The sequence below is a fragment of the Protopterus annectens genome, chromosome 1.part0, assembly GCF_019279795.1.
Source record: "Protopterus annectens isolate FY-2018-M chromosome 1.part0, PAN1.0, whole genome shotgun sequence".
Lineage (NCBI taxonomy): Eukaryota > Metazoa > Chordata > Ceratodontiformes > Protopteridae > Protopterus > Protopterus annectens.
In genome coordinates, this window is record NC_056725.1 from 148,613,237 (window position 1) to 148,636,766 (window position 23,530).

The 23,530-nt window shown below is 38.9% G+C and overlaps 1 protein-coding gene across 4 annotated transcripts in view; it reads right to left on the reverse strand.

Annotated features, from left to right (window-relative positions):
* The window catches only part of PLEKHG1 (pleckstrin homology and RhoGEF domain containing G1), a 2,146,741-nt gene that overhangs the window by 25,506 nt on the left and 2,097,705 nt on the right, over positions 1–23,530 (reverse strand). For all 4 annotated transcript variants that reach the window (XM_044090606.1, XM_044090581.1, XM_044090674.1 and 1 more), the window contains 4 exons: positions 15,630–15,728; positions 929–967; positions 799–821; positions 175–396 (listed from right to left, as the gene is read on the reverse strand). In XM_044090606.1, coding sequence (XP_043946541.1) covers positions 175–396; positions 799–821; positions 929–967; positions 15,630–15,728 — 383 coding nt within the window. The remainder of the gene's footprint in view (positions 1–174; positions 397–798; positions 822–928; positions 968–15,629; positions 15,729–23,530) is intronic.

Sequence of the window (23,530 nt, forward strand, 5' to 3'; positions counted from 1 at the left end):
AGTTTTTGAAAAAAAATGTATGGAAGCACATATCATACCTCTATTACTGTAGAATTTTAGGTGTACAGTTTACATTTTACCATTTATAAATGACAGATGCCATAACCATCCTGAAAATTAAATCCTGGTATTTAAAAAAGTCAAATACTTAGATTAAGAGCAATACTCTGTTACCTGTAAAGCCTCTTCATCATCTTCTGTGTCTGTATGTTCCATGTTTTGCAACTGAAGGCTTTCTTCCAGATCACTATGATATGATGGTTCAAGGGATTCCTGGGACTGATTGACCAAACTGCTATGGTGCAATGCATTCTGGTTGCTATGGGAGCTGAGGATGCCTTCACTGGATCCTAATTTAGCAGCCTGGGCCAGAAGTGTGCCCTCTATGCTAATCCGCTGCAAAAAAAGTAAATGACTACTTTTATCAAAAACATAAGGACTAACACTCAATGAGATTTTCTTTTATGCCATTAAATTAAGCATTCATTCTCTGATTATCTATTTAATTAATTTCAGGGCTACAGAGTGTGTATAACCTATCCTTTCACACACAAGTACACCTTGAATGCCCATGGGCAATTTGGAGCATGCCCAGTTCACCTAAATATGTCTTTACAAAGCAAGAAGGAATTGCAGCACTCAGGTAGACCATGTAAAGAAGCACTCAGTCAAGAAATGAACAGGAGAACCAACTGCCCTGAGACAGCACTGCTAACCACTTTGCCACATTATGAAATAAAAGTAGAAATGATACTTTAAACACAGCACTGAAGATAAAAATATGTATTTTTTTTTTACCTTTTTCATATCTGGACTTCCCTCTGCAAGATAAATGAAAATATAATTTCATTCAATTGTTACATTTCAGTGAACTGTTATTAATTACTTTTAAGTTCATTTATTTCAACAAATGGAAAAATAAACTTACCATTTTGTTTTAAAGCTTTATGTAATCTTGCTGATGGTTCTAAAAAAAGAAAATATGTCAGCTGAATGTCAACTATATTCAATACAACATAAAACCTGATTACATAATTATCATCGTCCCTAATTATAATTTCTGAAACTGCCAACATGATATGCTATGCTTTAAATGTGGAATTATTTTCTCTGATCACAAATCTTTCTTTCAGCAGATGTCATTGACAGACATGAGCACATAAACAAGTTCCCAGTACAGTACAACTGGCACTAACTCGGTACCATTGTATTCATCTCTCCCACCCCCCACACCCCACCCCCACCCCCAAAAAAAATGTCTGTATTCATAGAGAAAGATTGCTGGTTCCAAGCCTCTTCCCTTTATACTTAATGAACTTCTAGAGGGGAAGCTGCCAAGTTTTTCTATAGTCCTTGTAATATTAACTAATAATTCTTCCCCCCATATATGCACAAGACGCCTAAAAGGAAACTACCTTAATTTAATACATTCACCTTTTGCTGATCAAATCTATGAGATATGTTGCTAAATTGTGTGGCTGTGTAACATCAGTGCTTCATAATATCGTTAAACATATATTTTTAAGCATAGAAGATATTTTTACATGGTATGAATCCCATCAAATATAATTCAGTGAAGATTTGTACAGATACTCCACACAAATGTCATTATTCCCTACTTAAACAAGGATCGTGGATGCTCCGTGAGATTAAATATGTAACTCTAAGCCTTGACAACAAGAAATAAAGTAAGACACAGTTGCCTGCTTTTGTTCAGTTCAATTCCACTATAAACCATGAACCTCTACATATGAAGAATTTAAAAACTATAATTGTGTGCTTTGGGGGTTCTCATTGATAAGTGACTCCAAAAATATAAGGAGATCAGAATCGGCAAATCTGCAATATTAAAAGTTTGAGGCTTCTAGGGGAACTCAGCACTTCTAAATTACATTTAAGTATTGAGGTGGATGTGGTGAAAATACGAATAACTTAAATGTGTAGGTGGCTAGAATTAATTACTAAAATCGAGTAAGATCTTTTCCAGCAGAAATTAAAAGCAGGTAGAACAAAATCAGGAAACCCTTTCACAATGATGGTTAAACTACTGTACTACAATGGTTAAATCCTTTCAAGACTTGAACAAATTGAAAATAAAGAAAGCATGGCAAACACAAGTTTATATGATCAGATGGAATAGTTTACAGCAACAACCTTGTTACTACTATATGGCTGTTTTACTTCATTTTCCCAACAATGAAGGTCCCACCCCATCTATCTCTAAAATGGTTCATCAGATGACTGTATGTGCCTGGGCACCCCATAATAGAGACAGCCCTATACCTTTAATCTGTAAATATACTACCTATATGTTCATAGGCTTGTAGAAAATGGAAGAGAAACAAGTTACATCTCTGCTCTTCCAGTATGGCATAACCTCACAGGCGGTATATTTTACGGACAAGGGTATTTGAGCAAAGCTCTCCATGGGCAGTGTAGGGTGTGCAACACCTAGAAAAGAGTACACTTCTGGGATTGTCTGTGTTTATTTACTGTATGATGGTATAACAGGTGATAAGATATTAAAATGGTTGTAAACTAGACTTGAGGTGTTAAGCAGGTGTACTTCAAGGTAGTCCCAAAGTAGAAATGGTAGCCAAATATTACATGTCCTAATATGTAAGTATAAGATATACATGTATATATGTGCTACATACTGACAGATAGATAAATATGCTCGCACATATTACTATATTAACTTTGTGCCATTTAGTAAACATCCAGAATGTGCAGACAGTACCCATGGCATCTGATAAATGGAGCAGCTATGTAAATAATTCAAAAAACCCTGGTGCTATGCAAATGCTAAAAAAGAAGGGCTATGAACTGCTACTGATGCTTGCTTATTGTTGGCTCGAGGAGCCTCTACTGGCTTATTTTGCTGTAAAGTAGATGTGTCCAACCTGTGGCTCGTGGGCCGCATGTAGCCCTCAGAGCTCTTCCATGCGTCCCTCAACCTCTAACTGCAACATCGATGTACGCATGCCCGAAAACACTTTTTTTGTTTTGTGTTTTTTGCTCCCGTGACCTGTAACGCTAATGTCAGTGTGCGCATGCGCCAAAGCATCCTTCTAGTTTTGTTTTTGAGCCAAAAAAGGGTCAGTGTGTTTACGCTATTATTTTGCGCCAGTCAGTGTGTGTTCTCGCTGAAGAGGGACTTATGTATGGATTTTCCACTGTTGCCTTTGAAAGGGACAGCAATTACCTGCGTTAATAGGTAAGTACGGAGTGAGTGAGTGCATGCATGAAAGCAGAATTGTGCGCGTGAAAGTAGAAGAGTGTGTGTGTATGTGTGTATATGTGTGTATATGTGTGCATGACAGAGAGAGATGCATGTAGAAAGAGGCTAACAATGATCAGTCTACCTACTAAACACAAACAAGTTAGCTCACAAATATATCATACATTGAGTGCACTTTCATTAAATTGCGGCTTTCTTGACAAGGAGAGTGTTGTATTGAACATGAACTCATACCTCTTAACTGTATGGATTTTCAAAGAATGCCTGGATTTGTGCCTCAACTTCCAATTTGTGTCTTTTGCTTAGGAAATAAAAGTAGTCATCCAAGGTAATGCAGTTCCAGGGAGTAGGAATGAGACAGCAGCCTAGGGTTAATGGATCAGTAGTGGACTGACTATGTGGGACTGTAGCATATAAAGTTGTATGTTTTTTTCAGACAAACAAAAAAAGCACCTAGTACTGTTTTTTCATTGGTGGGTTCTAAGCAGTGGTAGATTGGACAACAGTAAGCATAGCTTTGGCGGATCATCAATACTGGCAAATCAAGTGGGCACAATGTCATTTTTTAAATGTTGAGGATTTTAGTGTGTATGTGTGTGCTTATGTGCTGGGAGTACTGCAACAGTAGATGATTATTAAAGACAGAGACTTACGGACTGTGGAGAATATGTTTCTTTGTTTCAAAACCTAATACTTGGGTACGCATGCCAGAAGTAGATTTTTTAAGACATAGCTTCTTGCCATTTACAGTGGATGGATATTTACATTTAATGGACAATGTATTAGCGTGGGCCTGTGGGGTTCTGCAGGATGCCAAGTCTACCACTGCCAACGTCTTGTAAAGTGACCTGGAAATGGATATTGGTATGTTACTGAAAAAATATAGTAAGTGGGCTTAGAAATATAGTTTAATTAAACAAAGTGTACTTTCAATTTACAGGCCATAATTTAATTTATTTCAGGTAGTCCAGATACTGGTAGATTGTATACCATTAGACTTAATTAGGGAGAGCTGTCATTCTGGGGAAACAAGCAGCCCTAGTTTCAGTGAAAGCGCTGTGGTTGCTTGCAGGTAGGAAGTTGCAGGATGTTGATGCAATGTGTTTTATTTATTATTTTTAATGCATTTGTCATTTCAAAGCATGGTTTTCTTTGATGCAAAAGAAGGCAGGACTGAATGAGCCATATAATGTTTAACTGACAATAATGGGATAGAAAGATTATAAGTGACGTATAATGTTTGCAGCTACAGTTGTTTCAATGGTGTCTTTGATGCATAACTATTTTTGGGCCTGTGTCCCACTTTTATTTTTCGCTTTGTCCAGATTTCTTGCTCTAAGGCTGAGAGGTATGGTTCCATAATAAATCAGAAGTTGTATTTACCTTGGAAGACTTTTCGGCATAATTATGAAAAACAGAGCCTTTTTAATATCTCTGCTTATTTCCAATATAAACTGCCATGTAACCTTGCAAATAAACTTCTTATTAAGCTACTTTATTTATTTTGCAATTGACAGGTATGATTCATCTGTTCGGACATAAGCATAGAGTGCTAATGTGACTTTGATTTCTTGCAGCAGTCTGTGGTTTATATAATCACAATAACTTTTCTGTGTTTCTGGGTGTGTAATCAATTTAACAGTTTTAAAGATGTTTTCCAAAAATAAATAAATATATAATAAATAAATAATTCTCTCTACACTTTGAGCTATTGACAAAGTTCGGGAATTTGTTTTTTTCAAAAGCGAAGGTCAGCATTACAGCTCAGTAAACTGTCAGTCTGTGAGTAACTTCTGCACAAATTAAAATGTCTGAATGTTAAATGCCTTTAGATTGGAGGGAAGTTTATTTTTATTTATTTTTTTTATTTTACATTTGTTTACCGGGAAGGTCCGACTGGACACAGGTCCATTTGCAGCAGGGGCCTGGGGAGAAAAGCTCCAAAAATAACACAAAACAATATAATACAATACATGAGAGAGAGACCTCAAATTATGGATGTAGTACTCATACAATATGGCAGAGATTACATCTTGTAACAGTGAGAATCATTGAGGTACAGAATAAATTTAAAAACATTTTTTTTTACAGTTATAATTACAGCAAGGCAAATATCAATGAGTAAAGTTTTTAGGAGAAAACTGTTTGTACATAGCTGAAGCTCTGAAACAATCTTTTGGTATGGATTAACCTGGGGATTGACACAAGTTATATGTTTACACCAGTATGTAGCATTATAGTTTATGGTTTTTCTTACTGATTTACTTTTTGCCGAGCGGTTGTTTGTTGATTTATTGATGGTCCTTTTGGTGGTTGGAAATTACATGGATGAATCCATCTTTATTATGATTTTTTTTCAGATATTTTGACTTCCAGACAATTTCATTCAATGAATGGGTGTCATGTGACTACTGAGGTTGCTATTTTACAAGTAGGGGCTTTTTTGTGCGTGTGTGTGGGTATGTGTGCAAGAGAGAGAGAAATTTAATATGTATACTGAATATAATTTTGCAAATGGAATTCTTAATTAAACATGCCCCTCTTCTTCGGCAACTAGACTTGAGTAAAGTACAGTTTTGTACCTACCATAAATGTAGATGTTCGAAGATCCACATTGCTGCAGTCCTTACAACTTGGGTAGTCCACTGTCCTCGGTCGGCCCGAATATCAAAGTATAAGGCTGACGTCGGTCAAGGCGCATTTGACTGACATCAGGACGTCAGGGTACAAATGCGCATGACCGACGTCATATCCTCAGTCTTTTCTTGCCCCAGATGTCAGAAGACCCTAAAAATAAAGATCAAAACCAAAAGACAGCAAACAAACAACCAACCATCCTAGCACTAAAAATATGTACAATATATACAATATACACCCTATTGACAACCCAACCCACACAACCGCCTCTAACCACAGAGGGGAAGGAGGGAGGGTAAATTGGACTGCAGCAATGTGGATCTTCGAACATCTACATTTATGGTAGGTACAAAACTGTACTATGTTCTTCATCTCACATTGCTGCAGTCCTTACACTTGGGTAGAATCCCAAAGCAGAGGTAAGGGAGGATGGCCAAACTATAAGGAAGCAGGAGCTGCCAAAATGCCCTGCAAAACAGCAGTGGCAAAACCAGCCCTGGATTTAGAGTAAAGTGGTAGGTGATAATGCCTAGAGAAAGTATGCACTGAACTCCAAGTAGCTGCCTCCAAAATATCCTTAGTTGCCACCCCTCAAAAAGCTGTCGAAGTGGCAGTAGCCCTAGTGGAATGAGGCCTAATCCCAGCTGGAATCTCCTTGCCATGATGGGAATAACAGAAAGCAATGCAAAACCCAATCCACTTAGAAATAGTTTGTTTTGACACAGGTTTGCCCTGAGAACTCAAAGCAAAGGAAACAAATAACTGCTGAGACTGCCTGAACCCTTTAGTTCTTTCCAAATAATATCGCAACTGCCTGTGTACATCTAAAGTGTGCAAAATCTTTTCCCCTTTATTTTGGGGATTTGCATAAAAAGTAGGCAAATGAATAGTTTGGTTTAAAGCCACACTAGAAACCACTTTAGGCATAAAGGAAGGATTAGTACGTAAAGATACCCTATCCTTATGGAAAATTAAGAAAGGCTCAACCGCCATAAGGGCCTGCAACTCAGAAACCCTTCTTGCAGAGGTAATAGCCAACAAAAAAGCAGTCTTCCATGATAAAAACTTTAATTCAGTAGTAGCTGCAGGCTCAAAAGGTTGTAGAGTGAGTTTCTCCAACACAAAATTGAGATCCCAAGCAGGAGTAGGAGCTCTTCGTGGGGGTCTTATATTCTTTGCCCCTCTAAGAAATTGCTTGAACAAAGGATGAGAAAACAATGGTGGGTCACAATCATAGTGAGTCAAATTGCTGCAGCATGAACCTTAATAGAAGAGAAGGACAAACCTTTGTCCAGTAACTCAGTAAGATATTGAAGAGCCACACTTAAATTAGGCTCAGAAACATCAAAATCCTTTGCTGCACTCCAAAATAAAAATCTCTTCCATTTATCTGCGTACACTTTCCTTGTACTAGGCCTTCTAGCTTCCAAAATAACATTCAAAACTTGCTGTGGAAGTGGAGGCCCACTATGGTTCAAAACAGAATATGCCAGGCTGTTAGGTGCAGAGAGTGAAGCTTGACATTGAGCAAATGACTGTCCTCCTGAGACAACAGGTGTGGAATCAAAGGCAAAGGCCATGGAGGCTTCCATACCAGGCTTCTCAGTAATGGGTACCAATGCTGTCGAGGCCAATCTGGAGCTATCAAAATCATCCTTGGCTTGTCTTGTCTGGCCTTTAGTAGTACCTTTGGGAGGAGAGGCAGAGGCGGAAAGGCATACACATGAAGACTGCTCCAATTGAAAGAAAGAGCATCCACTTTCCAAGCTGTGGGATGAAACCTTTTTGTGCAAAACTTTGGCAGCTGGTGGTTTAGTGGAGAAGCGAACAGATCTATGTCTGGAGTTCCCCATGACACTGTCAATTTCTGAAACACATGAGGATCCAATTTCCACTCGTGGGGATCCATAATTTGTCTGCTCAACACATCTGCTAAGGAGTTCTGTGCTCCGGCAGAAACCTTGCCTGAAGATTTAGCTGTAAACTGAGAGCAGTCTCCCACAAAATCATTGCTTGCCTGCATAGAGGATAAGAATGTGTTCCGCCTTGCTTGTTGATGTACCACATGACAGTTGTGTTGTCTGTTAGAATCAACACCTGCCCTGGAAGAAGTAAATCCTTGAAAGCTATTAATGCAAACTGGACTGCTAACATCTCTTTCAAGTTGATATGTAGATGTTGTAGTCTGGCAGGCCACTTGTCTTGTATCCACTTTCCATTCAGATGAGCTCCCCAAGCTTTGTCTGAGGCATCTGTCGTTAGAATCTGACTCGCCTCTGGCCGGGTCACAGAGAGTCCCTTGTTTTGGTGACATTCCTGAGCCCACCACAACAATTCCTTTTGAATGCAAGGTATTATTTGAATGACAGTGTCCAAATCCTGGCAGTGCTGTGTCCATACATTTTTGAGATACCATTGTAGCTTCCTCATATGCAGTTTTGCATTGGGAAGCACCAGAATACAAGATGCCATGAACCCCAAGGCTTGAAGGACTGTCCTTGCAGTCAGCCTGGACTGATGAGACAACTGATGAAAGTAAAGGGAAAGATTCTTTTGTTTGTCCGGGGTCAAAAGGCCATCTGGGATGCTGTATTCAGTCTCACACCCAGAAAGCACATGTCCTGAGAGGGTACTAGACTGGACTTTATTTCGTTCACAGAAAACCCCAGGCATCTTAGCACTGCTATCACATAATCCAAATGATGAAGAAGCTCGTCCCTTCCTTGAGCCAGAATCAGGCAGTCGTCCAAATAAGGATAGATCTGTATTCCTTTTAACCTGAGGAAAGCTATCACTGGAGCCAGAACTTTCGTGAACACTCTGGGCGCAGTAGATAAGCCAAAGGGCAATGCAGAGAACTGATAATGAGAAGTCCCAGCTCGAAAACGCAGATACTTCCTGCAACTCAGTCTGATAGGAACATGAAGATAAGCCTCCTTGAGATCCAAAGTTACCATCCAATGATCTTTGCCCAGCAGAGGTAAAAGCTGCTGTAACGTCAACATTTTGAACTTGGGAATGTCCAGATAAGTGTTGAGGATAGATAAGTCCAAAATTGGTCTCCACGTGTTCCCTTTCTTTGGTACTAGGAACAGGCGAGAATAAAATCATAGGCCCACTTCTGGCATAGGGACCGGCTGAATGGCCCCTATTTGGAGTAACAGAGAAATATGCTTGTGAGCCTCTATTCTTTGTTGCGGAGGAACGTCTGGCATGCCTTTGAAAGGAGGCAAGGTATGGAAATAAAACCTGTAACCATGGTGTATGATATCCAATACCCATCTGTCTTGGGTAATTAAACTCCAAGTTTCTTTGAAAAGTGCCAACCTTCCTCCCAAAGGTGCTGCCAGACGAGAAGGTTCTGGCAGCTGAAAAGGTAGGTCATTGGGTCTGTTTACGAAAGGACTGACCCCTGCCCTCACCCGAAGACTGTGCAGGAGAACTCCCTGTTCTAGGCCTGAAAGAGCCCTGAGATCTGCCCCTACCACGCCTAGATCTACCCCTAGACTGGGAATCATAAGAAGGATACGCCCACCCCTTAGTAGGCCAATTTCTACTAAACTTTGGAGGCTGAACCTGCAAAAATCTTTAACAGTCTGCATAGACTTAGCCTTGTCTTCCATTTTCTTTAAAACTGCCTCAACAGGAGAACCAAACAACACATCAGATTGTAAAGGAGCATCTAAAATCCTTGTTTTAACATGGTCAGATAAATTCTGATCCCTCAGCCAGGCGTGCCTGCGAAGAACTGACCCAGTGGCAGCCACCCTAGACGAGGCCTGTACAGCATCAAAACCACATTGCAAAGAATGCTTACCCACCTGTTCAGAAACATGTACTAAATCTTGTAACTCTTTACAATCAATACCTTCCGCCAGAGCATCAACCTTAGACTTCAATTGTGAAAGGAGATAGTTCTGGTATTTCAACATGTGGAACTGGCAATTCAAAGCCCTCATAGCTAGAGTGGAAGAAGTATAAACTTTCTTTCCCCATCTATCCAAAGCCCTGGCCTTTTTATCTGTAGGAACCGGATTCTTGACAACAGAAGCCTTAACACCTTCAGGCCCCTGACTAACAGTTTCTGGGTCTGCCCTAGGACTCTTAAAAAGATACTTATGAGCTTCAGGCACCCTGTAATACCTATCCATTTAACAGGAGCAGGAGGCAAAGAATCAGGATTAAGAGAAGCCTCTGTAAAAACATCTTCCACCACATCCAAAACAGGAGGTATAGCCAAAGGCCTATGCTGGGGTAAAACAAAAATTCCCTAAGCCTTTTCCTGGAATCAGAGAAGTCCTGACCTTCCCACTTAAAATGCTCCCTCATGGAATGAAAAGTTTCTGAAAAAGAAAAATCCTCAGGAGGAGAAGCAGAAGGAGTAGAATCATCCACATCAGAATCAGAATAAGGAGAATACTCCTGCAAGTCTTCAGTCAAGACTCTGAAACATCCGAAGCCTGCTCAAAACTCCCTAGCTCAGGCTCCACCCTAGGTCTCTTATCAGGAGGGGGCAAAGAACCCCTAATCAAAGTAATCAAATCTTCTGCCATTTTAAGCATATGCTTTTTGGGCACAGTTCCTGAAGAACTAGGGGTGACACCAACTGAAGCTAAACCTGGCCTGCCTCTGGGAGAAGCCTTGGAAACAGAAGGAGAGGGCCTAACCACCCTAGGAAGGGAGGGGAGTATAGTAACCTGAGAAGCCCCTTCAGCCTGACCTGCCTCCTGAGAGGCCACATCCTGCAATAACAAAGTCTCTCCCTGGGATCCCAAAGAAACCTCCGGTGGAACCACCGGCTCCACCGACACCTCTAAAGAACCTGCGTTCGGTACGGACGGTTCTTCTAGCCTAGGCTTAACTGCTTTGTCCTTGCGCTTCTTCGAATAAGCGGGCGTCGGAGCATCCGACGGCATTTTATAATTGCACCGCTTCCCGAAGACTAACCTGGCACAATCTAACCTTCTCTTTATAGTGCGCTTATTGAATCTAGCACAAGAGCGACACCCAACAACGTCGTGCTCAGGCCCTAAACAAGGAATACACAAAGTATGATAGTCTCTATGCGGTATCTGTTTCCCACAAGAAATACAATTATTCACTTTTTCTGACATCCGGTAAACCACTGAGGCAAGAAAAAACTAAAATATTCCCCAACAGGGTACTTAGCCAACTTTGACTCGGTCTGAAACTCCGAAATCGAAAAATTTCAGAACGCCAACCGGCACTTGCAATGCTGCTTCTGCATCGGACCATGCGGCAAAAAAGACTGAGGATATGACGTCGGTCATGCGCATTTGTACCCTGACGTCCTGATGTCAGTCAAATGCGCCTTGACCGACGTCAGCCTTATACTTTGATATTCGGGCCGACCGAGGACAGCGGACTACCCAAGTGTAAGGACTGCAGCAATGTGAGATGAAGAACATCCAATATTAGATCTTAGCCATCCAGCTGGGAAAGGTTAGTATGTGGATTTTCCATCTGGTTAGATGAAGGATATGCTATTTAAACAAGGACTACATTTATGGCTATCCATCCAGCCATCATGTTGCTGAACTACATTGTTTGATAATGAGAGGAGCTTTTTACAGAAGTTGAAGTTTTTTGTGTTAAGAACCTATACATAAAAAGTGGCTTGTTTATGTTGCAGTTAAGGCTGTGGTCTTTGTAGTGAGTGTTTTAAGTATAACCAGTATTTCTGAGGTAGAGGAAGTCTCTTAAGGCAGGATCTTTCTTAGCCTGGAAAGCAAGCCAGTGATGAAATTTATAGGGGCCAGTGAGAGACAGAGGAAAGCAAGAAGCTTTTTAGTCTGTTTGGATAACTAAATGAACTTAGTCCTTTGACCTTTTTTGTCAGAAATTGTTGTAGTCTTCCTTTTGGCAGGGTGTTTTGTTGAGGCACATGCCAAAAGGGGCATTGTACTCAATAATGGCTCTTGTAAAGGAAGAATACAGGGATGTTATGACCTCCTTGTCCCTGGATGAGATACCCTTACTAATGAAGTGGGCCATGTAAAAAGCTTTCCTTACAACGGAGACAACGTAGTGGTCAAAAGTCAGGTTTCTATCAACCTGGATGCCCAAGTATCATGCAACTTATTGCGTGCTTGCAACATTGTTATTAATGTGATAATTTGTGGGGACATCACTCTCTTCAAAGGGGATGATGATGCATTTTTTGGCATTTAGCTTGAGGCCATAGTTATTTGTTTGGGTGAGAGCCTCTTGCAGCTTATTCAGAATTGTTTTATTAAGTCAGTAATGTGAATTCTTTACTTTATTGCAAATATGTTGGGTTATTTTTGTGGATTATAGCATTGTAGGACTGCTGATGTTGACATTTTACATAGCTGGACTGCTGGAATGGTTTTCCCAACGAGAAATGCTAGTGCTGTAGTGAATATCTGTTTATTTGTAAAAAATATATATATATATATATATTAACTAAGATGTTAGAGTTAACTGTTAGATTAGAGAATTAGAATTAGAATGCGAATTAGAATTTTAAGGCAAATATTAGGCATTTATTACATTTATTCATTGTTCAAATGCACCTACAGTACAGCAAGGGGGTAGACTGTGGTCTTCCGGAGCAACAAAAGAGTTAACTATATGATATATTTTATATGCGGCCCCAAGACCATTTCTGTTCACTCAATGCGGCCCCAGCAAGCCAAAAAGTTGGACACCCCTGTATTCTCTCTCTCTAAAGAGCACAATTCAAATGGAAGCCATTGCAGAGACTGAAGAGACAGTATCTGGAATTTGTTGCACTTGCTGAAATGCTCAAACCCACTAAGCTTGCCATAGGTTCCTGAGCTTTTAAGTACCAGGAGAAGACAAGCATAAAATGTTTTTACCTCAAAAAAGGAATTAGATTGACTAGATGGCTTAGTGTACTGAAACTCGCTGAGCTGCAGCTTTTCAAAGAGAATAAGTGTGCCTGATAGTTCCAGAGGATATCCTTTGATCACTGTCTCCAAAAGGACTGACCTTTTCAAGAGCTTCTGTTAAGAGGAAAGCTAGAGCTAAAGAAACTGATGGACCTGCTGAGCTCTACCTCTGGTTGGGAAGGTATTCTGGTCATGAAGATAAATTTATCATTTTGCCTGCTCTTTTATTTAATTTGGAAGTCAAAACCGGTTACAGTTTGCATATAACTTATTCATATTTCCTGAAAACAGAGATGCTGTGACTGGACAAATGTGTTTTACAATTCCATCTACTCAAGCTTTTATGGTCTATATCATATATTCAAAATTCCAAATTTCAAATATTGATAACATTGAACTCTTAGAATAGTGAATTTTTTCCCAGGGAAACAATTTGCTGTTCTGAGAAACATTCACACAACACAAGCACACCAAAATAAATAAACCACACACATGCAATTAACAAAACACAACCCCACACTAAACCATACATACATTACTAACTATCCACTTACCTTAACCCGCACCCTAACCCTAAGGTCCATAACTCTCGCACCACAGTGGAGGAAATAGCGAAGCAATGGAACGGCCCGCCAAAATCTTGCCCTAGGTAAGATTTTGATGTTCCGGGGCTTCGCTATTTTCATCATTCAATATTTTGGGTTTGAAAATTTAACTGCTGGATACAATATTTAAAATACTCATTTGTGTATGAGAATATACCAGAGAACATATGTTTTCCCATCAAGTGAAAGAGCATTTTTATATTTTATAAAACACCATTATACAAAAAAAAAAAACACTCTAAAGACATAGACTGTTTATTTAGTCATGACACCTCTATGACAGATATCCTGTATTTTCTTAAATCTTTCATGGAATAGTTAATGGTCTGCCATAAAAACAGCTAAAGTTCTTCCCAAACAATGTACTTTTAAAGTGTTGTTTGAACAAAAAAAAGTAACCTGTTATATAAAGTCATTAAGAGAGATCTTAAATAGAAAATAAATCATAATGCATAAAGTGACAAGCTGGAAGAGCAGCTTCAATTAGAGGAAGAAAAAGTTGGAATTGAATAGCATGTCTTAACTTTAAATATGCGTAGTTGTTGATTTAAAAAAATGGTCGGGTAATAATGTCATTTAGTGAAGATCTCTTATTCTCTGTACTGTCTCATGATATTTCCATGATTTAGGCTTGTTTTCTGCCTTCAGATTAAACTTGTGCTTAGAGTAAACAATGGAACTGCATCTCATAACATTGCTGCATCTGAACATACTGCATGCCTGCCCCCTTCTAACCATGTAAACATATAATGAGAGGGATGCTATCGACAGGTAAGGCTCCCCTCAACTCAAAGCTTTATGAGTGAGGCCAAAAAACACCTGCACTGCTAAAGAGTATGTGCCTACCCAGTCTCAGTGTCTGCAAAACATTCATAAGGCCCATATCACAGGTCACTGATATGTCCCCAAATAAGAGGGCAATAAATGAGGCTTCACTCCAAGCACAAACATTCAAATCTGACTACAGGTGCACTGGCTAATTACTGATCCACCAGTACTCATTTGGGTAAGACCAACTGCACTGAATTTGAATTTGGAAGACAATGGTAAAAACTTACTTTAAATGCCGTACCCTCCCCCCCCACACACACACAGTAAATAGAGGTCCTATGATTCCACTCTGTGAACAGTAGGGTCACCTAGCCTTAGAGTAAGGGCAGACTTGTTTCTCACAAAGATGTATTCAGTTAGCTAGTCTCATATAAAATGTTGGCAGATGAATTAATGACTGTACCCTTTCAAATTCCAACTTTGTGATCCAAATAGGTATACTTTTGTATTCCAGAGTGAGAGGGTGAAAGCGAGAATCCTCAGTTGATAACAGCAGACACTAAATACTATGCAGTCCATTACAGTATGCTTGAATACTCAGGGAAAGCTACGCCATCAGGCCGGTTGGCAAAAATAAGGTTAGTATCCGTGAATGAACCATCTCACTAACTCACCCTCAACCACAGTGAACATTACATGAAAGTAGGTCTCCCAATGAGACCTTCCCCTAATAAGTCTTACAACATCAGAAAATAAAAACTGACTACACCAGAAATACAGTGAATTTGAAAACTCACTGCATTAATACCAGTAAAGCATCTGCCCATTGCACTCCCCACACCCCTGTTTTACATATACTATAAGTGAGACTGAAGTAGCTTGGTATAAGGGAAATACTCTGAAGGACTGAAAAACAGGGACTTGTATGTCATTCACATTAACATCTATAGACTCACTACTCCAACTACCATTATTAAATTCCTTGCATTGCTTGCTTCCCAAAAAGCTGGTGCAAAATAAGGCAGTTACCACTTTAGTATACCTTACTGCTACTTTTCTCTCTAATACTCATTCCCGACCCTGTTTTATAGCATCCCTACCTCCATCATAATGCTGTCCTCTGCTCACTTCCCATGATGCATTTTCTCTGTTGGTTCTCATTCCCTCTTTTCCTTCTCAAGCAGCTCTCACTATTAGCAGACCGCAGTCTATCAGGCTAATGAATATGAGAGCTGTGAACTACTCTGATCTTTTGTAATGATGCAGATGCTGTAAGTATCCTGAAGATGTTCTTTGTCGACATACTGCTGAAATGCAGTAGCTGTAGTATATGCAAGGCTCGCGATCAACTATAACACTGATAATGCACAGCTTCTACTCCCCGATTTATCTTACAAAATGGGTTTGGCACTTTCAATGGGTTCTCCCAATTATGAATGAATAAATAAATCACACAAATTGTATCCAAGTATATTTTACCTGACTTTCTTCTCAGTCTCCGCGGGGAACTACCACTTCCTTTTGCATTTGCCACAGTCTTTATATCTCCTTCTGGACTAAAATGGAATCCAGGATGATCTACAATTGCAGAGAAAGCAGACTGAAAATGGTACAGTGTTGACTGGTCATTCTTTATTAGCCACGGAAAGGAATAAACATTTAATTATTTAGTCAGCTGCAAACTGGACAAGTGAAAAATCTGTGTGTTAATTTAAAGGTAAACAAAAAGGAAAACATAGAATAAATATACACAGGTTTAATGTACCAGCCCAGTTGATAAATTAGTGCAGATATACGTGAAATTATGTATTTCAAGCCTAGAAAAGTTAATACATAAACATTCTTGAGATGAGTTAACAACAGCAATACAGCTTATGAGGTAGTGCTCCGATAAAAGCATATCAATAATTACTAAGAATGTCGCATTAATGGAATAATCGACATTCATCCCTCTCAACTTGCAGACATGAAAAACAGGAGCAAGAGCCTTTGAAGAAACAGCACCATCCAGCTAAAAATCTACACATCCAAGTACCATAAAATTGGAATACCAAACATCACATAATTCTTCCCGCTACCATCAGGAGTGTGACACATGACAGAAAAATATAAGCACATCATCAAAGAGGCCATGTAAAATATGTAAATGTTAATGAACTGTATCATAAACTTTCTCTTATACAAAACTGTCTCTTATACAACATATACAATATATACATAGTTACTATTATTGTTACTGTTATTATTATTATTATTATTATTATCTTATATTTTTTGTCATTTGATTTTAGAAAAGCATTCATGTGGAAGCTAGTAATATATATATTTTATATGCTTTGCCTCCGGTTCAGGATGGGTTAACATACCCCTTTTTTATGTTGTTTTAATTGCTTCAGCAGCTTATTTGACTTGACTGTCAATTTCATTAATTAGTAGATGAGTTAAGTGTATATAAAAGTTGCTTATTGAACATTTGATGTAAAACCTGAGGAAGCATGTTGGATACACGTGAAAGCGCTTGTTACATTTGCAATAAAATAAGTTTTAACATTTTATTCCATCGTGGTGGTTTCTGTCTGGTTGTTCTGTTGGATCGGTTTGTTTTTCAGACAGAAACCTTTGGATGGTGGCATTCCTTATTTACACATTACTTGTATCATAAACTTCTACAATACAAGGTCACTTATTTTGCTTCAGAAAAAGGGAGTTGTGAAATGTGTGTTTTCTTCTTTAAATTACTGGCGCCACTAGTATGTTGACCTTGCAGTGTGTTTTTCTGTGTATTAGACAGCTTAAAAAATCATGTGTGATGAGGGGGATTAAGAAAGTTTTGTGAAAGGGTAAATCAGGCTTGGCAATAGGCATGGTCCTCCAAAATGGACAACTGAGAAACCTGTCCGCATTAGCATGCTGTCTAGTAATGGTGCCTGCAACAGATCTACAGTTAAGTTCAATCATTACACATTGCTCACTTTTTTATTTATTAGTTGATTGAAAGAAGAAAAATTTGTTACAGTGTGTATATCAGTAGGGAGCTTTAGCTTTAAGAAAGGAGCTAAGTATACAGAATGGTCAGATTGATCGGTTACAGGACACTTCCACCATCAGCTGGGGAAGAGAGAAAACAATACGAATCAACTTATGTTTCAGGGGTGAGTTAAGAATGATGAAGAAACAAGAGACTGAACACCAGACAGACAGAATAATGAAAAAAGCGGTCTTTAATGTACAGTAATTAGCTGATTGTGGTCAAACAGTAGTCATCATATTTGTATAGGTAGGTCTCCATTTTCCACTGGATTGTCATTAAGAATCACTAGAAGCCAAAGTGGAAGATTTCTACTCCAAGACTGTACCCTAAAATACACTGTGTTGGTTTCTGATAAGAATTCCACAAGCTGCCCACAAACAAACTAACTATAAAAACAGCTTTAGGTTGTTCAGAGTAGTCTTAGCTGTACCTAAGCAAGCCCAGTTATTAAAAAGGCCATTATTGGAGAAGACTGGTGATTGAGCTCTTAACATCTGTTCTGAAGTTGTTAATAATGGAAAAAAAAATAAAAGAGGTTCTAAAGTGAAGTTTTGGGGATTCACAGATGGGATACAGAACTATATGGAAAGATTCAGAGTAACAGAGTTTTAAGAACTGTTCTTATAGGTGGTCCCTAAATCAACTAAAATACTATCAACTGATATTAATTAACAAAATCAAAAGCCTTTCAGAGGTCAAAGGCACATCAATTAAGGAGATTTAAAACTGCAGAAAGTCCAAAGTCCATTTGCTGTGGAACAGCCATCTCTAAATCCATGTTTCTAAGGAGCTCTTGTGCCACATTGAAAATAATTCTACTAGCTTGGAGTATACCTCAACCTGTGAGTATAAGAAAATCTGGACAAAGGCCCAAAATTAGTGGCAGATTTTGTCAGTGACACAACAGGTAGCATGCTTGCCTTTGGTGAAGAAGGCTGTGGGTTCTACTCGTACAACCAATTGCTGACACTACAGTGCAGTACAGGGGGATGCTCCTGAGTGTGTTATCCTTCAGGTTCCATCTGCTTGAATTGATGGTAGTTCAGGTGGACGTGAAAGATCCCATATGCCCCTATTGAAAAGAGTAAGGGTCCTTTACTTAACAAAACATAAAAGCATTGTTTATATATATATATGTACAAAATACACACATTTACAGATGCGCGCACACACACACACAGACACACACACACACACATATATATATATATATACACACACACACACACACACACACACACACATATATACACATTTCTATTTTTTATGTCATTAATATCCTCAAAAAATCCTCATCACAAAACTTTTTCCACAGTTTCACCACTCTTTCGCATTTCTAAAAAAAAAAAAAAAAACACAAGCTTGGTTGTCTCTTCCTCCCCACAAACTATTTCTTTATATGGCATATTCCCTGTACTTGAAATTTATTTATTCCCACTCCATAGAAAATCCTGACACTGTAATATCTTTGTACAACCTCTTTCTACTTACTTTAATGGCTTTAATCACTTCTTCTGGTAAATATTCCTGTGAATTTGCTTAACAATATTCTTTCATCATATTACTAGAGCACATCCTTCTATCTTTCTCTATATCATCAATTTTTATTTTACGTTAGTATTTTTCTTGATAAGTTTTGATTTCATTTTTATATCCTTTTCCCTTTTTCTAATTCTCATCCAACTCCCACAGCATTTTATGCAGATATTTAAACATTCTATTTATGTTTCATTCTCTTTTTTTACCCATTTTAATACCCTATAAAATTTTAAAGAAGCAGGGTTTAGTAACCCCAATCCTCCTCCTCTATATTTACTCACATACAACACATTTTTTCACAGGGTTTAATCTTGAACCCCATATGAAAGAAAACACCAAATGTACAATCTCCTTTTCATATGTTTCTGGTATTATCAAAAACATTTGGCATATATGCTATCTGCCCATTTAATACACAATTCACCAGATAAACCTTTTTTCTAAACGCTAATGTATGCATTCTCCACAAAACACACACTTCTTTCATTTCTTTTATCAAACTTTTCCACTGCATATCCCTAGCAAAAACACTTCATTCATAGAAAAATACACATCCCCAATTTTCATATCTCCATCTAAATCCTTATTTTGCCTTTATTTAGGGTCACACTCATTTCCTTTAAACATCCATTCAGTAAAACAAACATTTCCCTCATACATATTTTGTTCTTAGCAACTACAACTATATCATTTGTGTATATCAAAATTACTGGAATCACCACCTCCTTTGGCATCACATATCTAGCATCTTTCATTTTTTTGATTTTATAAGCTACTTCACTCGCTATCACATTCATTACCAATGCAAACAAAATTCCACTCATGGGACATCCTTGTCTTACACCACACATCATGCATATTTCTTTGCTCAATCACCCATTCACTATTATTCTCACACTGTTATTTTGATATGCTGACATACACACTTTCTTACCTGTTTTATTCTCCATAACATCCCACACAGCATCATGTCCTACTGTTATCAAATGATATATGACCTACCATAAGTTTCACATCCACGTTTTTGCTTACATCATCCACAATTTCTCTCACAACCAATTTTTGTGTCTTTCGGCTTTTCCCGGTTAGGGGTTGTCACAGCGGAACTCTGGTCCGCTAATGATTGGTAGTGGATTTTTACGTACCGGGTTACCAGCCCTATCGCACAACCTTCAATGAAGGCACGCCCCATTCACGTATGCCTCCACACAGAAGATGCTCTAGCTGAGAATCGAACGGGACAACGTCTTGCTATGAGGCGACAACGCTACCGCAGCACCACCACCACAGTAATTTCTCTCACAACCAATAAATTCTGGAAATCCCTTCCCTTTTATACAATATACACTTTCTTCCATAATATTCATCATCTTTCCTTCCATTCCCTTCTGTATTATTCTTATATATTTTTTTTTTATAATCTGTGTTATTTAGTGTGATGGCTTTCATTTTTTATTGCATTCTTCTCATCTTTCTTCCATATAAATTTCAACATCCCACTATATAACTCTTCATAAACAAATCATTCCTTCAAGCATTCATTCAGTACATTTATAAAATACTCCCTTTTCCAGTCCATTCATTTCTTGTACATTCCATGTGCTATATCATCTGGGCATCATTCTGAATCGACATTTACTTTCGTAATTTATCCATTTCACTAATAGCGATTTCTTTTTTCAAATTCTTCCTTAATTCATTCTATTTTTTTTTTACTTGCATTTTCTCTTATTTTCCTTCTTTTTCCTCTTATACATATTTTCACATGTTGTCCTACAATACTCATAAATTGTGTTCCTTTTTTTACATCTTTTACAATTTAATTTCCCTCATTGTACTAATATCCTTCTTTACTATTTTTCCCCAGATATGCAGATACCTCTCCAATTCTCCCTTGTAAATAAACTGTCTGCCTAAACAATAACACCTTAATTATTTCTCAGTTTCCTTTATATATTTTTCCATATCATAACACTCTATTGTATTATTCTCTAAATTCTCTAATACATTTCTAAACATTTCCCATACTTTATTTTCTCTTTCTTTCTTATATCATCCTGCCATTGAAAAAAGAATACTTTTTAAACTTCTTTTTATATTCAATCCACCATTCAGACCAGTTTTTTTGAAGTCAGTCATGTTTTTTTTCATATTTCAAAACAGCTTCCAACCTCCACTCATTATTCTTCAAGGTTCTCTCACCTCTAACTTTCACAGAATTATCAACAGTTTTACACCGACCCTGTGTGTACTTTTAACAATGTCTTCTTCTAGTTCATCAATTCTAAACTAGAAAGTAACATTTTTTTAAGTTATTACCAGAAAATAAATAATTGTTCTACAGATTAATGTCCTTTATATTACACAATTCCAGAAATTTCATCATCAGTGCATCGGTTTCAGTTAGTAAGTCTCACAATGTCTCTGTCCCAATATGTATAAAAGACAGAATTTCTTGAGCTTTAAAACCCAGAACATTTACCAGATTTTCCCATATATAATGTTGCTATACTCACAGTTTTCTTTTTAAAGAAGAGTTTTGCTTACAGTTTGTTGCTGCTCTATTTATTTGCCTGCTGTCACTGCTGAATATGTTCATAGGTAAGTACTAGGCTATCAGCCCTAGGGCCTATATAAGCCTAGCCAAAAGAGCTTCCCTGGCTTTCGCCACCCAAGAAAATTATTTCTCTGTGCCCCTGTCAAGCAAAGCCACAGAAGTGATCCCTGGGGTGAATTTCTTGTTTCCCATCCAGTTGTCAAGATTTCTCTTAAAGAGAGCTAATGAGGAGCTTTGCTTGACATGAATGGGTAGTCTGTTCCAGAGCATGGGAAGTCTCTGGGACAGGAATCTATCCCTCCAGCATGTTCTGTTTATTGTGGTGACAAGGCTTAGGTCCCTGGAGTGTGTGGCCCAGAGAGATTAGGATTTCTTTAAGTGTAGCATGTCCATCAGATCTGGGTTAGATATGACTTTGTATGTTAGGCAGAGGCGCCTCTAAGTAGGTGATATGCGACGGGGTACAGCTAGAGTTTTTTGAGACTGTTTGCATATGGCATCTGATTGAGGCTGCTAATCCTCTTATTGAGGTATTTCTGTGGCCTTTCTAGTTGTTGTAGATGTCTTGCAAGGTACATGTCAAACGGGGTGTTGTACTCTATAATTGGTCTGATAAGGGATGAGTAAAGAGGAATGATGACCTCTCTTTTTCTGGAGGAGAACCCCTTTGTGATGAGGTGTGCCACACAGAAGGATTGCCTGACTACTGTGGCAACATGATTATCAAAGGAGAGACTACTGTCCATCTGTGTCCCAAGGTCTCTTATCACACTTTTGGTGTTTAGCAGGCTACCGCCTATGTGGTAGTTCATGGGTACGGTGTTTTTCCCAAAGGGGATGACAATACACTTCTTTAGGCCATGACTTCGACATCAACCATCAGTCTCAGTGAAGCCTCTTTATAGAATGCCCACATCCTTAGGCAAATCTATTACGGCTCCTAGTTTGCAGTCATCTGTGAACTTTGTTAGCTAAAGACCAGCTGTATTAGCCTGGACGTCTGAGAAGTAGATACTGAACAGAAAAGGACACAGGACTGAACCCTGTGGTACTCTGCTTGTCACTGGTCTGAAGTCGGATTTGGAGTCGGCTACTTTCACTGTGTGGGTTCTGTCAGTGAGCCAGTTGTCCACCCATCTTATGACATATGGATTTATGCCCAGTCCAGTGAGTTTATGTATAATACCAGAGTGGGCGATGGTGTTGAAAGCCTTGGCGAGGTCAAGATAGGCTGTATGCACCACCTTACCCTAGTCTACAGCTCTGGTGACTGCTTCAAAGAAGTCAATCAGGTTTAGGAGGCATGATCTACCTTTTACAAACCCAAACTGAGTGGGGTCCAGAGTTTGGAGGTTACCTATGTTTTTGTTCATAAGCTCCAGGACGATGTGTTCCATGGCCTTGCAGACCAGGCTCGTCAGGCTAATGGGGCGGTAGTTCCCGGGGTCAGTGGTGGCACCCCCTTTGTGGAGTGGGATAACTGTCACTGTGCACCATTCCACAGGCACAAAGCCTGAAGTGAGGCTATGGCAGAACATGGTACTTAAGTAGAGTGCCAGTTCATCCTGTAGTTCATGCAGAATGCAGCCTGGGATGTTGCCTGGTCCCATGGATGCTGTGTTCTTGGCTTTGGAGAGTGCGGTCTTTACTTGTGCATCTGTGATTACAGGGGCTTTGCAATCTTCTGGTATGAAGATGGACCCCTTTCGGTGGTGGGGGGGTAAAGTTTGCACTGAACCTGTCTGCCAGGATGTTGGCAATATCATTTGGTTCAGTAAATCTAGTGCCATTGTGCTGTAGTTCAGAGCAGATCTGAGTGTTGCCATTGAGACTCTTGACATAGCTATAGAATGCTTTGTGGTTGTCTTCAGAATCCATGGCAATTTTATTTTCGTAACTAGCTTTGGAGGATTTTATGAGGGCTCTCAGCTTCTTACTGAGGCTGACCAGGGAGTTCTTGGAATCATGAGATTTTATTCTTTTTTGCAACAGTTTCTTCCTTTTGTTGTAGAGATTGTTTATGGCAGGGGACCACCAGATTGGTTCCTTTTTTGGAGGATAGCATCTTGGTACTGTTGGGGATGGCATGGTCCATGCACTTGTGTATGTGCTTATACAGTGCATTTGTATAATATAATGTATATAATTCAGCAGTCGTGCCTCTATTTTCTGTCTGTATGGGTGTTGTGAAGTTAGCCACTTCTATCTTAAGAATCATGAAGATGGCTTGGAGAAGTTTTTTACAGTGGTTTT